Raw genomic sequence first — 17,999 nt, forward strand, 5'->3', positions numbered from 1 at the left:
AGTTTCATGTGTAAATCCGATTTAAGAGGATTTCTCTGCAATGCAGAGCCACCCTCCAACACCCGCTGACTCCCCCTTTGTTGTTAGAGCAGTGGAGCTTAACAGAAACTGTTCCAAGGAAAGGATCTGATTATTATTATGGAGTATTAAAAGGTTTTCATCTGCACACTTTCTGTTGTCGTTGGACGTGAACCACAAGTTTACAGGCTATAGCAAATTGCTGGGGAGCCGATAGAGCACAGCAAATGTGAAATGTCCATACGACGGAGTTTAAAAAAACAACATAATATGGAATGCATAAATGACCCCAAAGAGGCTGAGTACATTTCTGGTGAACCTCCAGACAGTTAAAACATGCCTGGGTTAAATTTAAAGTGAAATCTCATAAAAGATAAGCGAGCAGCTCACCAGCCTCTTGTAAAGCGTATCGCCCACCTCAGGCCAAGAAAATAATGAGTGTGAACAACAGTTGAAGATTTAATAACTCATGTTTGGGAAGTTTATTGTTTTTGCAAATATGCTCAGGAACAACCAGCAAATGCTGAGAAGAAGGTTGTGACACAGTGTGTGCGAGCAGATGGAGACAGATTCATCGTGCTAACATGTGCTAACAGTGACAGTTTAGATAAACAGCAGACACAGATCTGATAGAAAAGAAGAGGAGGAAGGTGAAAACAGAGCAAAGGTGACAGAGAACAGGATTACAGTTGTACAACGTCATACACTTCTCTATCACAAATAGCTTTAACGTCTATATCGTCACTGTCTATAAAACACTGGCTGCTCTAACTAACATTTGGTTCCAAAGACAAACAGCACTGTGCAGTTTTTCTCATGAATAATGTAACGTCTAATATCTACTACTGAATAAAGCAAACAAGTACGGCAGCATGTCTTGCTTTAAGTAGATCCTGTTAATGTCATAACAACATATTTTTCATTATTAATACACAACACTTTTTTTTTTACAAGGAACATTTTGTGCAACAACATCACATCCTTCATCTTGTGTTATATCAGCACCTTTAAATCAATGTCTAACTGAAACAAAGAATCCAATGTTGGAAGGCTGACATCAACCCAATGTTGGGTTGTGAGATTTAAATTTAAGTTAATTTTCAACCAAAATCCAACATCCTTTCAATGCTGGAAGGTTTGATGTCCCATGTTGATGGGCTTTGATGGGTATCACTTTCTAAATTTCGACCCCACTGCCACTTCTATCCAACATTGGAAGCTGATCGTTGGGTTTTGACGTCTAAGCGACTTTTATTTCAAATCAAATTTCGATGTCTTTCCAGTGCTGGAGGGTTGACATCAACCCAACAGTGGGCTGTCTTCTGAATTTCAACCATGATGCAACATCTATCCAATACTGGAGGCTGATGTCAAGCCAACGTTAGGCTTTGACATCAGCCTGATTTTCATTTCCCACCAAAATTTTAACATCTATCTAATGCTGGAGGGTTGATATCAACCCATTGTTGGGTTCTGACATTCAAATTTATATTAATTTTCAACCAAAATTCAATGTCTGTCCAATGTTGGAAGCTTGATGTCAACCCAGCATTGGGCTTTGACGTCAACCAGATTTTAGTTTCAGACTAAATTTCAACATCTTTCCGGTGCTGGAAGGTTGACATCAACCCAACAGTGGGTTGTCTTCTTCTGAGTTTCTACCATGATGCAACATCTATCAAGTGTTTGAGGCTGATGTCAAGCCAACGTTGGGGTTTGATGCCAACCCTATCGCCATTTACAACCAAAATTCAGCATCCATCCAATGCTGGAAGGTTGATGTAAACCCAATGCTGGGCTTTGATGGGTTTCACATTTTAAATTCCAACCACAATGCAACATCTGTCCAACGCTGGAGGCTGATGTCAGCCATCGTTGGGTTTTGACCTCAACCCAACTTTCCTTTCAGACCAAATTTCAACGTCTTTCCAGTATTGGAAGGTTGATGTCAACCCAGCGTGGGCTTTGACTAAAATCTTCTTCTGAAATTTAACCACAATGCAACATCCCACCAGTGTTAAAGGCTGATGTAAACCCATCGTCATTTCCAGCCAAAATTTAACATCTAACCAATGCTGGAATGTTGGCTTCAACCCACCTTTGGGTTTTGACGTCAACCTGGAATGTCTGTCAGTGTTAGAGTCCAACACACTTCTGACATCACACTGACGTCCAGTGCCAGCTGGAACATACTGCTTTTTTTTTTTATTTTTTTTTTTACAAGTAACGTTTTGTGCAATAACATCATACCCTTCAAAACCTTTTCACTATTACACAAAATCAACATTTCACTGAAACAAAAAAGGTTAACATCAAAGGAAGGTTAACATCAACCCAACATTGGATTTGACATTCAAATTTATATAAATTTTCAACCAAAATTCAACATCTGTATATTGCTGGAAGCTTGATGTCAACCCAACGTTGGGTTTTGACATCAACCCGATTTTCATTTTAGACCAAATTTCAACGTTTTTACAGTGTTGGAAAGTTGACGTCAACCCTACCGTGGGTTAGACGGATATCTTCTTTTGAATTTCAACCACAATGCACTGTCTATCCAGCACTGAAAGTCAAGCCAGCACTGGGCTTTGACATCAACCTGATTTTCATTTCCAACCAAACTTTAACATCTATCCAATACTGGATTTTTGACTTCAACCCAACCACAGCATCTACCTAAGGTTGGGGGTTGTTGTTAAGTCAGTGCTGGGTTTTGACACCAACCCGAACGTCTGTCTCATGTTAGAGTCCATACGGTCTGACACGGTTGGCAGGTGTAGCTCAGTAGAAAGAAAATAGTTTCTCCATAAAACTGCTCACAACAGTCTGTGGATTTTTTTGAGTAACCAGGTCATGATTTCTGGAAAGAGACATTGCTGTTGAGTTTTTAAAATGATTTTTTTTGGTGTTTTGAGCACCACAAGCTGAGTGCCATCTCGTTCTATTATACTGGACAGAAGGTAGACATCTCTACGGCCGATATCTCCAACACTCACACTAAAATAATCCTGACTGATTGTAGGCTACACTGTCTGCTCTTTGGTCATTGGCTGGATCTTTTTCTTGTTCTGTTATGTGATAAGAAACATTTCTTGTTTTAATGAGACACACTGATTTTGAGTAGTTTTGTATCATAAGATAAAGTGACAAAGTAATGACAAGAAAAACATGTTTCTAAAACATGATAAAGATCTTGTTAAAGCAAGAAAATAATTTGCGAATATTTTATGTCACGGTGGCAATATATGCAGCAGTAGATAAGACAAGACGTGCTGTGTCATATTTCTGTTTCACATACGCGGATTCCTTCAGCAAAATAAAATCTCTTCACAACAAATAACTGTAACAGCTTCAACGTTCGGCACAATCTGACACAACTGACAAACAGTTTCACTACAGAGGGCTGGAACTGGGTGCTTCATATTTTCTACTAAGGCAGGGTCAGCTGCAAAACTCATAAGGCAAAATCCAGTTAAAAGCACTTCATGAGCGAGGATGCTCCTGTTTGTCAGCACGAACACCTCAGAAAGTCATAAATTAGTAAATCAGGCAAATAAATAGGTTACAAAATACAGTGAATCACAAGTTAACACAATGGAAAGAAAAAAGGAAATTTTAAAGGGATAATTTGGATTTTTTGAAGTGGGGTTGGATGGGGTAGTTTTCAAAAGACAGTATATTACACACAATAGATGTCAGTCATCACACCCTCAATTTGGAGAAGCAGGCTGGAGTCCGACACATAATCTAAGTAATGTACTGCTGTGGGTGGGGGTCAGCAACAAAAGATGTTTTAACCACTTAAAATGTGTTGTCTTCAAAGCCACCAGACTCCATTGACAAAAACAGCAATTTTAGCACACTTAGCACAGAAGCTGCTGGTCTACTGCTGCTTCAATCAGTCTAGGGATGCACCGAAATGAAAATCTGTGGCCGAAGCCGAATAATATTAAACACTTGGCCGAGTACCGAATACCGTTGTTTAGTTTTTCATTAGTTTTTGCAGATGAACCCCCTCCAGATTAGTGTTGTCACGGTACCAAAATTGGGACCCACGATACGATACCAGTGAAAATATCATGGTTCTGAGTAGTATCACGACACCACAGTGAAAATGAGGCAGATGTGCCTTTTGTCATTTATAAAAAGATAAATCACTTTTCTATAATACATCAATGATATTTCAATGGAATAAATTACTTATTGACTTATTCATACTTCAAAAACAGCATCAATAAGTGATTAACATAGGGGGGATTAAAATAAAATAAATACATAAAATAAGAATCAACCAGCCACCCTCCTCCCCTGACAAGTAAAGAACAGTCCCTAAAGTGCGGCGAGGTTTGTGGACCGTTACTGACACAAAGAGAGAAATGTGAACAGTTTGTTTCTCCTCTGACACACCACACCTGTGTGCTGCCACAGCTCGGTTGTTCAGGTACTTTTGGGTCATGACAACAAGTTATTCACCTGGAGCCGGACTTCTCCGTCGCCGGTAAGCTGTTATCATGTGCCGTTGTATTTGACAGGAATACGTATTCCTGTCCGTGTCTGTGACCCCGTTGAACCCACAGCCGGCGGGATTCGCTGTTTCGTTTCTGCTGCTGGTTGAAATCTGTACTCACACAGCGTGCTGAATGATTTATTTTGCTCGCACAAAACTATTTTTAGTCACAAATGCGAGTGCGGTGACGGACGGAGTAAAATATCGCCACACTGCCGACATTTTACTCCGTCCGTCACCACACACTGTTTGATTGCGTTATCAAAACACGCCGCTATTATTCGGCCTTGCTTTTCACTTATTCCACCGAGTACTGAATGTGTGTTTTTTTGCAATACTCGGCCGAATATATTCGGTTACCGAATATTCGGTGAATCCCTAAATCAGTCAATTAATTTGTGGTATTGTGTGACTTTGGTGAATCCGAACTAACTGTTTTAAATGCCAAAGTCACACAAAACCACAAACTAACTAACTGTTCGAGGCAGCAGTAGACCAGCAGCTCCTGTGTTCAGCAATGTTAAATCGCTGTTTTTGACAATGGAGTCTGGCTTTGAAGAGAGTGATACAATGGCTTCATTTTACCAATGGAAATCGATGTCTGACAGAAAGGTAAAGCAGTGATAGCAACTGATAATGATTTTTTTAGGTGGGCAGAACACCTTTTGCTGCTGACCCCTCCACAACAGTACATCGCTTAGCTCCCGTGTCGGACTCCCGTCTGCTTCTCCAAACTTGGGGCATGCCAACTGACATCTACTGTGTGTAATATACTGTCCGCGGGTAAGTACTCCATTCAACCCCACTTAAAAAGACTGAATGATCCCTTTAAGACAAGGATAAGACCACTTAACCAGGACATGAGTGCAAAACACTGGAATGATTGTAACATTAGCATCATTTTTTACTTACACAATGGAATGTAACATTTATCAGACTTGGCATCACAAACACACATGACATAACCGAATGTGCAGATTTAGTCACAGGAGACATATTGGATATATGTCAAATGGGAAAATACTGAGTATTAATAAAGCCCATTTACATTGCATCCTCCTAAAAATAAATTACAAAGGTATGCCGTCTTAACTTCACATTACTAGTTCTCCAAATTTTAGTCAGAACATTTTGGACTCTCAGATGCCAGAAAAGGTTTAGTCTGGATGACATCATCATTCTGGCCAGCTGCAACTGAAGATTAACTAAGCAGAATTTTAAGACAGTTTGTTAAGACATTACGCCGTGGTAAAGATATGAGGGGGATCATCTGTGTTGTGAAATTAACACTACAACAGTTTTCCGTTCTATGTCTGTCCAGCTGGGAGAGAAGCGGTGACTGCTGTGTTGTCACCGTGAAGGCAGTAAGACGCTAAGGCGCTATTTCCAAAATGCAAAAACCTTCAAGAATATGTTTGAAATGACTGCAGACTGTGTTGTGACACCACTTAAACTCTCTTCAGATGGTTGCTAATGTGACTAGCAGATGACTGACCACAGCTATTGAACTCCACGACTTCACTGTCCTCAGGCAGCAAAGGTGGAGGTCCAGGGAAAAAGCATTGACTATATAGACATCAGAATATGTCTGATTTGGCTAATCAGGTGGCAAGGATCAATTAAACATCATAGGGCTGCCCCCCCAAACTAAGAATTTTCCTAGTCGACCAACAGTCGTCATTTAGGGCCATTAGTCGACTAGTTGCCCGCATGTTTACGATATTAATGTAATGATTAAATGATATATTTTGGTGGTTTGAGTTGAAGGTGTGAGAAAGAATAGTATCAGTAACATTGTTAACACTGTGCTACATTACAGAGAAATACAAACCGTACTAATGAACCTTCATTAATATAGGCCTATATTTTATCTCCAAGTGCACGTCACACACTGAGCGAGCCGCCTGTTAATGACGCTGTGGGCTAATGGGCATGTAGCTACTTCCATGTTTCAGATGATACGTCATGTTTGTAGTCGACCAATGAAGATGAGTTTACATATCACCTTGGGTTCGTCCTTCACCTTCTCAAAATGATCCCACACTTTGGATTTCCTGCCCGACATGTTATTAACTAGCCTGTGGAATAACCGCAGGTACCAGCCCTGGAGATTAACCTGACTCCTGTCTGACTGCTGAGCGTGGACACTTCCTGTGTCTGTCCTTTCAAATTAAAGTCCCACATGGTCTAGTCAAGGCACAGCTCTTACTAGAGTTTCATGTTTGCGGATTAATGACCTTTCTAGTTGACTAACGTTTGGTCGACTTCTTGGGGGCAGCCTTAAATCATCTGTATCGGCCCAGAATTTCAAAATTGGTGCATCCCTACTATTGACATGATATCGATATATTGCCTAGTCCTACTTCTGGACTCACTGCTCTTAAATTTTTCGAACCTATTTTTAAAAAGCTGTGATCACCACATATTAAAGTATATAGTATTTGGGTGGAAGCAGACATTTTAGAGAGCTGACAGCATGGACAGATACAACCAAAAGTAAGTGAGACTCCAGCAGTTCACTGTTTACGTTGCCGAATGGACCTTGACTAACGCCTTTCCTCAATCCTTCATATACCTGTTTCTGTGGAGCCAGGTTCTTGTATGATTTAGACATTAACTGCACAGATAATTCTCCGAGGGGCCTGTTAAAGGAACTGTGACGCATCTGCGAAGCCAGTAAAATGTCTTACGTCTAACTCTTCACCACACTACACTACAGTATGTTCCTTTCCTACACCTGGACATTTGCAGGTTAAAAAAAGTCACTGCCAGAGACATGTGATCCCTCAGGAAGTCTCAGATTTAAGGAGTAGAGCTCACATTATGTCAGAATCACATGTGCAGCTCGATACAGAGCCAGTGGGATATTGAAGAATGGGTCAACGGAGAATAGAAACAGTGATGCTGAATCCCAACGGAGCATTTTGAGATTTAAGTTAGGGGGAAAAGCAAATCCTGCTTCTCCAGAGTAGAGCAACAGGTGTGGGTTTTTCTACCCTGAACCTGCGAGAGGGGATGAGGGCAGAGTGTGAAGACCATCTGAAGTGAGTTTAGTCAAAGCCGCAGAGTTTAGCGAGCAGGAAGAGGCCTGATGGGGAGATTGGAGGAGACTTTGCCACATGTTTAGATCTGAACGGCACGTCAGACACATTCTGAGATCAAACACAAACCAGGTGCTCTCATGTAATCAAAGCTGCTTCAAATGTAGTTTGTGTAGAAGTGTGTGTGTGTGTGTGTGTGTGTGTGTGTGTACAGGACACCATGTTCAAGACCCACGCATGTCAACACATCAACACGTAATTAAAGACAGGACTGAGGGACCTCACGAGTAGTGGGGACACAGAATATTCAGTCTCACCAGACACACTCACTTAGACTCTCATTGCAGAAGATTAGTAGAACAGGAGCAGCCTCGCTGTCACACTGCTGTTTAGCAATTCATCAGTGGTGACTGATCAGTTAGGATAATGGAAAATGGAAGCTGGGTTGTTCCTGTGGGTTTTCTCCTCATGCCAGCAGCTTCTCGGGGTTCTTGGACAGCGTGTGCAACAGGCTCCTCTGGAAGTCCTCCTCAGGTATTTCAGGAACCAGGAACTCAAGCAGAAGATCAAATATGCAGTAGACCAGATGTCTAAGGGAACAAAGGAGCAGCCGTCAGCATCTTTTCTTCAGTGACTTAATGTGAGTGAGATTTAGTGAGGAGATGCTTTGATAAAATAGCTGGTGTGAGGCCCACGGTTAGATTTGGAGCTCTGCGACCTGCTTGAGTTATCGCAGTCACATGGAGTCTTTGAAGCCTTGCTATGAAAAACTAAATTAATACCATGTTATTTTTGTCAGTGTCAACGTCCTATCTGTCATGTCGTTTGACACATTAAGTTTAAAGGTCCAGTGTGTGGGATTTAGTGGTGATATTATCAAAAGAATCAAGTTTGAAACCAGTGACCAGTATTTGTATTTCACAAAACACAATATGTAAAAAGTAAAAAGTGTCTTGATGTCTTTCTGAGACTCCATATATCAAATCGAAATACTACAAGAAACAGAGCTGACTGATTTAAACCATGGTTAGTTTGTACATCTGTAAACCATTTTTGACCTCTCCAGCTGTTTACTCAACACTCTGTTGTTTAGTGAACAAATTAGTCCACGCTTACACAGTCTGTGCTTACGTAAGCACCAGAGGATCATCAGGAACCGTTTTAACATCAGCCCTTGGCATGTTAGCATGCTAAAATATACTAATTAGATCCAAACACAAAGTACAGCTGAGGTTGAAGGGGGTGTTAATAATTGCGCAGGTATGGTATAATTTTAAACAGTTTTACCTAAAAAGAGTGTGTTACGTAACCCTTCACTGTAAAGAGACAATGATCACATCATTAATTGATGATTATTAAAATTCACATTTGAATTTGTGTTAGTTGCTTCGAGTGAAGTCCTTGAAAACAGAAAAACTGTGCTTGAAAAAAATATTTTAAAGTCCTTGAATTTCATTTTGTAATGTACGTATGAACACAAGAAACATTTTTTCCAATGACATCTAAACAGATTATTAGACATTTATCAGCGATAGCGAAGATACCGCTATCATTGTGTGTGTCATGAGATGAGAATCTGAGAAGAAGGTTTGCCAAGTGCTTTTCTCCCCCTTTCCCATGCATCCCCAACACATTGGTGCCTTAAGTAAATTGCCTACGTGCACAGTGTATGTTACCTGTTAATGTAGGGGTCTTGAAAAGAGTCCAGTGCAGTCTGCCAGCTGAGTTTGTACTTGTCTGAGCCCAACATGTCAGAGACCAGATCTGGAGACACAAAGACAGAATTATAGCTGCTGCACAGCGATGGGTCGGGTCTGGGCATTTTTAGGCAATTCTGAGCAAGAAGTAGAAGAACTGGAAGACATTTAGGAATTTAGCAACACAATCTGCCTTTTGCATCAGCTGAGGCTTGAACTCACAACCTCTGAGACTAAGAATCAATTTCTATCTCACTGAGCTAATTAGTCAGTGACAATTCATGTGTAGCTTCACAAACTGACTAAGCCAGATGTGCAGGTTTAGCAGCCGTCCATGCATGGAAAAGCAGATTTCAAACCACTGTAAAAAATTCAGTTATCGAAACAAAAATCTGAAAATACACATATTGCATCTAGACAGCATGGAGATGTTGGTAATTTATTTGTAACAATGATTGATTTGCTCCATAAGTGAAAAACTGATGTTTAACTAGTTGAGCTATGTGCAAAGTGAGAAGCCTCAGATGGTTTCACACTGAAGTATTGACACTGGATCTTTGTGCAAAGTTTGGTTTATTTTCAAGCATGAGAAGGCAGATTTTCTAGCAGGAAGATGACTCGTAGATGCTGAACATCAATGAGTCAGGCTCAGGCAATTCTAAGCAATAAACTGGAGCACAGGAAGATGATTAAGATGTTTACATTACAATGTGGATTCTGCACCAGTTGAGGCTTGAATCCACAACCTCTGGAACCTAAGACAGTCATCTACCGCTCTGAGCTAACTGGCAAGTAGCAACTCAACAGTGGCTTCACAAATTGAGTAAGCCATTCACTGTTGTGTAGGAAGCAGCCATCTGTGCATAGAAAGGCAGATTTGCAACCACTGTAAAAAATTCAGTTATTATGACAAAAATCTGAAAATCAACATATTGCATCTAGACAGCATGGAGATGTTGGTAATTTATTTGTAACAATGATTTATTTGCTCCATAAGTGAAAAACTGATGTAAATTGCCATTTTTACACTGACTCCAATTGTTCACATTAGAGCAAAATTCAAAATGCTGTCAAAAATTCAGTTTTTGAGATAAAATTCTGAAATTTGCCACACATCATCTACCATGACTCTAGAATTTTGTCTTTTTTTCATGAACACTGAAGATTTATTTAGCAAGAATTTGCAAGTATATGTTTACAGTCAAACATTTTGATGCACTGTAGGCTCAATTTTTGATAAATCAAAAATCTGAGAAACATAGTTTGTGTAGGACAGTCTGAAGATGCTCTGTAGCAAGTTTGGTGTCAATTGAGCAAAAATTGTGAGAGGAGATAGGTTTAAGAAGTTTTACTGTTTTTGAAAAAAAAAACCAGTGATGAACTTCATAATTTTTAATAGGTTTAAATGTACAAAAGTTTCTTCAGTATTGGGGCTACAGTTTGATGAAAGTTATGAAGCTGTAGCACGTATGGTTGATTTGTTATGAATTTTCAAAGTTTTGAACTTTAGACGCTTGCTGTAGCGCCACCATCAGGACTATTGGCTTGAGTTTACAGCTGAGGATATCTGGCATGAGACTGGACCTTTGTGCAAAGTTTGGTGAGTTTTCACCCATGGGAAGTATGATTTCCTCGGAAGAAGAAGAAGAAGAAGAAGAAGAAGAAGAAGAAGAATACCTAGGATTACAATAGTGTCCTCCCTAATTATAAAACACTGTGTAACCAGCTGTTTGTATTGTTGCTATTTGTCTGCATGTACACGTACCTGGTAGGAGTCTCATCAGACACTGTAAGGCTTGTTGCCTGGTGCTGTCTTTCTGCTGCTGGCTGCGTTCAAGTCGAGGGGCCGTAGGCAGAGCTCCTCCTGGCCACACGGCCTCCTGTATGACCTGCAGGTACACCACCCAGTACCTGGTGCATGTCAGGTTGGCTATGCTCACATCCAGCCATCTGAAATTTACAAACACACAACAGCGTTACGCTCAACTTTGGTGAACTCTGACCCACAAATTTGTGCCGCTGACCTGGAGCAAGCCATCTTGACAGTTCTGACCTTCGAGGGGATAGAGAGTTCAAAACAGTGGAAGCTAACATTATTATTAGCTCGTTAGCATGTGCTGCACTATTCTCTTTTCTTTAATTTACTGGAATAAATAGTATTCCACCCAAAAAAAGGCATGGTTTGCAGACAGTTATGGGACAGGTGTTGATGGTACCAATCAAGCGGGGGCTGAAAAATGAGGCCCACGTGGAAGTCCGGAAAACTGCAGTTTCTCTAATGGCCACTTGAGGCAGGCTCCAACAATGTCAATCCTCATAAACCCCTGTGTTACTGTGTCCAAATTTACAGCAGAAATAAACATGTTATAGCCTGGTACAATATCAATATTCATTACAATTGCACAGGGGTGAATTTTTTATAACTCACATGTTTACATTTTATTAATGCTCAAAGTTGCACATAATTAAGGGCGGGGCCTCTTTGAGTGACAGGCTGTCTGTGAGGCGTCATCACAGACTATGAATCACACGCACCCCTCACTCCGCCACAGCTCCACCCTTTCGTCCAAATATGGTCACTTCTGGCTCCAAGAAACCAGGATGGCGACGACCAAAATGCTGAACTCGAAAGCAGTGTGTGATGTCACAATTTTCCTGGCCTGGTAAGACCATCCTGATGATGTGAGTGCAACATTCTTTTTCACTATCTGTATCAGTCTGGACTCGGTGCTGCCTAAAACACTTTCAGTGGCTGAGAGTACTTGCTTTGACAGACAAACTCCTCCAGCCAATCACAAAACACCAGGAAACATCTTGTTCGTCACGAACAAAGCCAGATGATTAGTCAAGCTTTTGCCAAATCCAGGCAAAAACATCTTTTCCCCCAAAAAATTCCACAAGTGTATGCTCTTGTTCTTGTTTGTTATCGACTCTATTTCTGCAATAACTGTGTTTACTGATGTTAGAGTTAGCGCTTATTCCTTCAGGAGCCGCCATTACTGTTCTGCAAGCTGCGGGCTGCATTTTACGTCATCAACCACCATTCTGAATGGACCGCAAGTGACTTGCAAATGTGTCATATGTGTACAAAACACACTTAATTTTTAAGTACAGTGAATTTCCGGCTCAGAGCTTTGATTTTGAAGTACTGTTTCCTGCTCTAGAGTGAGAGCTAAGTATGATGCTGAATGTATTAAACTATGTGGACCTCCAGCTAATAACTAAGGAGAGATCTGGACCCATGGCTGGACCAGTTGGGAACCACTGCAGTACATCGCCAAGAGTCTGGCGCCACCAGTATCCACATACAGTATGAGCGAATACCACCGCCTTATTACATAAAAGCGTATCTGATGTCAAGCCACAATGACCTTGGCAACAGTTGGTTAACCTCCTGACTTAATGGCCCTACAAAACAGTCAGTCAAAGTGCTGTGACCTTGTCATCGTGCCTCACCTGACCAGTACTGAATAATCTTGGCCTCAGACCAGCCAGACCCTTCAAATGTAACCCATGCCTCACTGCATTCCCACGTGGATTTGAAACTCAAAGTGCTGAGTCCATTGCCCTCAAGTCATCCACATAACTGCTGGATTTAAGGTCTTGTGATGAGTAAATTCAATAGGCTGCGTGTAGCTGGGAGACATTGACCCTTTCATTCTGACCTGACCTTTTTCACGCCAAGATTTACCATCTGAGGGTCGGAAACACAGCCAGTCGCCACCCAGACTGGATGAGGAGGTTATTTAAAGCTCAAAGTAAAAGCTAAAAACAACATCTCAATGTAGCTCAAGCATTCAAGCATTGTACGGGTCAGGAGCATAAAGCTGCAGGAGATACTAGCAAAGTAGTCTGAATGAAAGCAAAGTACATACGACAGTGTGGCGTTCACGACCATTTAAGGCCTTGAATAAGATAATTTCAGATACTGTAAGAGTTTTCGAGGACTTACAGACCCTAAATATATAACACCATGCAGATGCTGTTATGCAACATTGTACAAAACCTCGGGGCTCTGTTAAAAAGAACCAGGGACCCACCTCTGGGCCTAATGTTCTGCTTCTTCTGCTCACTACATGTGGCCCCTAATGAAGTTATTTCATTAGCTTGTTCTGGCCAGTCACCACACCGAGGAGCTGCACTTAGAGAAGCTATGGGTGGTAAAGTTGTGCCAGCCACAACTTTGGGTTTCAGCTATTTTACATGTTTTTATCTGTTGGTATTTCATAACAGTGCAAGATGCCAAAACCTTAATACTGATGGTTAAGTAATTTTGATTCAAGTTGTACAACTGCAGACAAAAAAAAGGGATGGGAGACACTGTGAATTCAGTTTATGTAAGGGGTCGCTGATTGATGCCAAAACTTCTGAGATGTGAAACTGCATATGTATGCGTGTGTGTGTGACATGTAAAAAAAACTACATAATAATCAACAAAAAGAGGACATTTAATTTTACATATTTATGCAGGACACTGGGATACACTTAGTCAAGAGGCTTGACAAATTCATATGAGCATTATTAAAACATTACACTGATATAAAGTAAATTCTACACTCCCTCATGCACAAACACAGATGATACTGCAAATTGTGCGAGCATCCTTAAAACTCAAGTCACCCCAGTAACAACAGTATATTCTGGTCGAGGCTAGTAAAAGCCCAGCCGGTGGACAATGAAGTTTGTCTCTTCACCAGCTCATACCAGTCACAGACAAGCCCACTAAATCCCACTGAGTAATGACCGGCCACTGGAAACGGGAATACACGAACACCGAGACCTCCAGTCACTGACAGCCAGACACAATAAAGAGCTGCAGCACCGAGACATTATTTGGACTAATTTACAGTTTGTCAGGGATTCCACAGTCACTTTAGTGCTATGACTGTAAATCTTTAGAATGATTAAACGGCCTGATGGTTACAGGCTGTAAAACTAGAATTACTGCCTTGTGGTTGTATGCCTCCGAAAACCAGTCGAGTTGGTGTTGCAGTTTACATCCATGTCTGCCCAGACTCATATGGAGCCATGACAGTTGACAGTGCTTTAAATTAGAGATGTTGCTGCATAGAAGCAACAAATTCTAAAATGTGATTGCCTCACACGTTTTCCCCCCGCAGCACAGAAGATCTAAAGAATTCAGCACAGTTTCAAGATGGACACTCAAAATAAGTGGTTACAATGGTTCCAGTGTAATGACAGTCTTACTGCCATGATAAAAGAAAGAGATCTGCAGAGCTGGAGAGAATGAACAGCAGTTGTCGACCACATCAATGCAGCCAGCCTGCCACCAGTCAAGGCAGAAAAGCTGCCACTGAGTTTCAATCTTAAATCACCAGAGGCAAAATCATCAGAGTAAATCACTGGCCTACAACAGTAAGGAAGATCCTAAGTGCTGGGGTACACTATGGCACAGACTGGACCATTTGTAAATTCAAAGCTGTTGGAATGTAATGTTTTGCTATCTAGAGCAACGCACTGTCTGAGTTGCAAAGCATTCTCTGGGCGCTCTGTCGACTCATATAGAAACAAAGCGCTCTGTTTCTTTAAACATCAGCTCTGTCATTTTAGCGTAGAGCATCAGATTAGATTGACGAACGCACCCACAGATTCATCCTCTTTGATCCAAACACATTTAGCATAACCCACCCAATCACACGGTCTTCATCAGCAATTTGAGTTTGCTCATTTGCCACAGAACTGCAGGTCCAAATCAAATGTTCCAGAGCAAGCAAGCAAATGGACCTTGAGTTGAAATTGTTTTGTCAGCTGCAGCTTCGAAGGTCAAGAATGAGTTACACGCTGAAATAAAAACTGTGTTTCTCGTACGATGACTAGCAGGGAACACTGACACAGATTGAGGGTGTTATTGAAGGCATCATGTGGAGTTTTTGACCTCTAGTAGCAGTATAGAGCAGTTTTGTTTGTAGTGCTGCACACTGCAGCCAGTAGATTCTCACTGTTCTACTGAGTGACTATTCCAGACAGGTGGTGACAACATGCAACAATGTGCCAGCAAAGAGAGGGAAGACGGGACTGCCAGCAATTGAACATGGACGCAAACAATGCAGGATTTCAAAATGTGAAAAAAAGAAAAAGAAACAGCTTGGTAAAAGTTTTATGAGGATGGAAATGCACACTCAACAAAACTATAAAGTAAATGTCCAGTTAAGGTTTGTGTGAGCACACGGAATAAAGGTTCTCAAACTGAAATCAGAATTTGAGAGTGCACAGATGCATAAATACAGCGTGCCCTATCATCTCGTTCACGATAATATCCACAAAATTTTTATTATATGAAAAACTCATGTCATGATATTTCCACTTGTTGACATATTGGTGTCATACTGTTACCCACGGCAACAACAAGCATGGCTGAAAGTGAAATTATTCCCAACTCTGCGGTGGTTCCAAAAAGAGGAGCAGCTTCAGTAGTGTGGAAAACTGTGGCGTCCTGAATGTTTTATGAACAGCCCCGGACTTCTCAGACTCTTTAAGTGACTTACCGCTCAGAGGGAACTCATTCAGCGACTCCTCTGGCAGCAGCACAGCGTCTCTCCCTCTCCTCTCTCGCCGTGCGCACACAGGAGTCGATGTCGTCAAGTCATTTTGTCATAAACCTTTGGTAATGTAAACCTACGTGACGCTTGCAGCTCAACACAAAACTCCATATATGTGTGACAGCGTGACAGTAATGTCCAAAACTCAGCTGCTAGAGTTCTCTGTCACACGAGGCTCTGGGAGCACATTACACCGACCCTCCAGCAAAGTTACTGGCCCCCAGTTAAAAACTGCATTTTAAGTATTCCTCCTTGTCTATAAATCTCTCCATAGCTTGGCATCGCCCTACCTTTCCAATCTTCCCCTTCCTACGCACCTCTTGGTCCACTCCGTTTCTCTGATGCCCATTTGATCCCAACTCCCCACTCCAGGCTCTGCATTATGGGTGATGGGGCCTTTAGTGTGGCTGGCCCTCATCTGTGGAATGCTCTCCCTCAGGGTTCAAGGCACGTCGGTTTCTTCTTTTAAGTCACAACTGAAAACTTATCCTTTTAGAATAACCTCTCCTGGTGTTTCATAGTGTGTTTTATGAGTGTGTGACTAAATGTCTCCTCTTCTGTTCCTGAGGTACGATGTTGAGTAATGGCCAGAAAAGTGTTTTCGCAGAGCATTATGACGTCACAGTGAAGTTGACCTTTGACTTTTTGGATATAAAAAGACATCACGTCATCATTATATCCTATAAGACATTTGTGTGAAATGTTGTGATATTTAGTGTATGAATTCTTGAGTGACAGACCTCGAACTTCGACCACCATTTTGCGCCACATTTACAAAAATTCCCTCAAGACATTCATGAGATGGGGACAGCAGACAGACAGAAGGACAATATGAAAACATATTGCCTTCGGCCGTGGCTGTCGCCAGCGCAAAGGCATAATAAACAAAATCCTTCGCACCGTATCCCAGCTGGAAAATGACCTGGCCTAATTGACAATTAGAGTGGAAAAAGTGACAGAGTCCAAGGAGTCAGGTTGGGTGGCTGTGTGAGCGACGAGAAGGGAGGCCAATATTCATTTGGAAGACAGAGCGAGACAATCAATGAAGTGTCTGTAAGCTGGCAGAGGAGGTTGAGGGCTAATGCCTTTCAGACTGCAGCACACCGGCCTTTGATGCAGTTCATTTAAAATACACATTGCCATTTAATGAATGTGTGTTGGCTCAGGCTATGTTAGCGTGTCTCATTTGTCTACAAGAAAGATAACATGGTTGCTGGCTATGAGGCAGCTCAGTGTTTGATGAAGCTGATCATTCCAATGACACTGTTACTATTTCACATGCAAAAACAAAACTTGAAAGTAGATCATGACGTTCATTTTACGGTGCATTATACTGTGACAAAGGGTAGTGGCCTTAACTATTGACACTTATACAGTTTGTAATTGAGGATGACTTATGTAGCGGTGCACACGCATAACGGCAGAAAACTAATTTTGTCCTAAAACCAACTGTTTAAATGTTATTTCTCATATGAGTCAGTCTGGTGAAGACAGTTTTGCCAGCTGCTGCCCAAAGGACAGTGAGCCCATGAAAGAGGTCAGAGCTGGCTGATGAAATCCTGTGTAGCACTTTTGAGCCGCTGACTTGTTGCTTGTATTCTTAATTAAGGTTAAGACCAGTTTGCAAAATGCTGAAGGTATTAGATACGGAGACGGGTGAAGCCTTCTGTCCATACTCTGTGTTCATTTTTTCATATTTGTCTTTAGACGCTTTGCTTAACTAAAGACTGATGACTTTCTCCCTGATTTTGTGTTTAGATGGGCGGATACAATTTCAGAGTTTAAAAAAACTCCCTACATTGCAGAACCAATAGTAAATCTGCAGGACGGTCCTTCGGTGGCTCGCTGAACTCTTGTGCTCGTAAACATAGTCCGACTACGCTAAAAGTTTTAAACAAAGTCGCTGTAAGTCCTTCATTTCCACAATCTTGTGGACTGAGCACACATTTGATAAAACGGAGTTAAATCTCTCGGCATCCATTTTCAGGCTCTCTGTATGTTTGTGTCCTTGCGGACGAGAAAAGGAGGAGCGCACATTTCCAGGAGGGCGGATGCAAGAGGTGTTGCTTTGTTGCCGGCTGTTTTCTCCGGTGTGTTAAACACACTTTAGAAAGGAGTGTCCCCAGACTATCAGAAGGTGGAGATCTCTGATTGTCTGGTGGCGAGACTCATA

At 41.5% G+C, this 17,999-nt stretch overlaps 1 protein-coding gene across 1 annotated transcript in view; it reads right to left on the bottom strand.

Moving 5' to 3' along the window:
• Positions 1-469: 469 nt before the first annotated feature.
• snx19b (sorting nexin 19b) overlaps positions 470-17,999 on the bottom strand; it is a 57,234-nt gene continuing 39,704 nt past the window's right edge. Inside the window, 3 exon segments of the mRNA XM_049575479.1 lie at positions 470-8,159; positions 9,246-9,333; positions 11,032-11,216. Coding sequence (XP_049431436.1) covers positions 8,036-8,159; positions 9,246-9,333; positions 11,032-11,216 — 397 coding nt within the window. The 3' untranslated portion in view covers positions 470-8,035.

This window comes from Epinephelus fuscoguttatus, linkage group LG5, assembly GCF_011397635.1.
Source record: "Epinephelus fuscoguttatus linkage group LG5, E.fuscoguttatus.final_Chr_v1".
NCBI lineage: Eukaryota > Metazoa > Chordata > Actinopteri > Perciformes > Serranidae > Epinephelus > Epinephelus fuscoguttatus.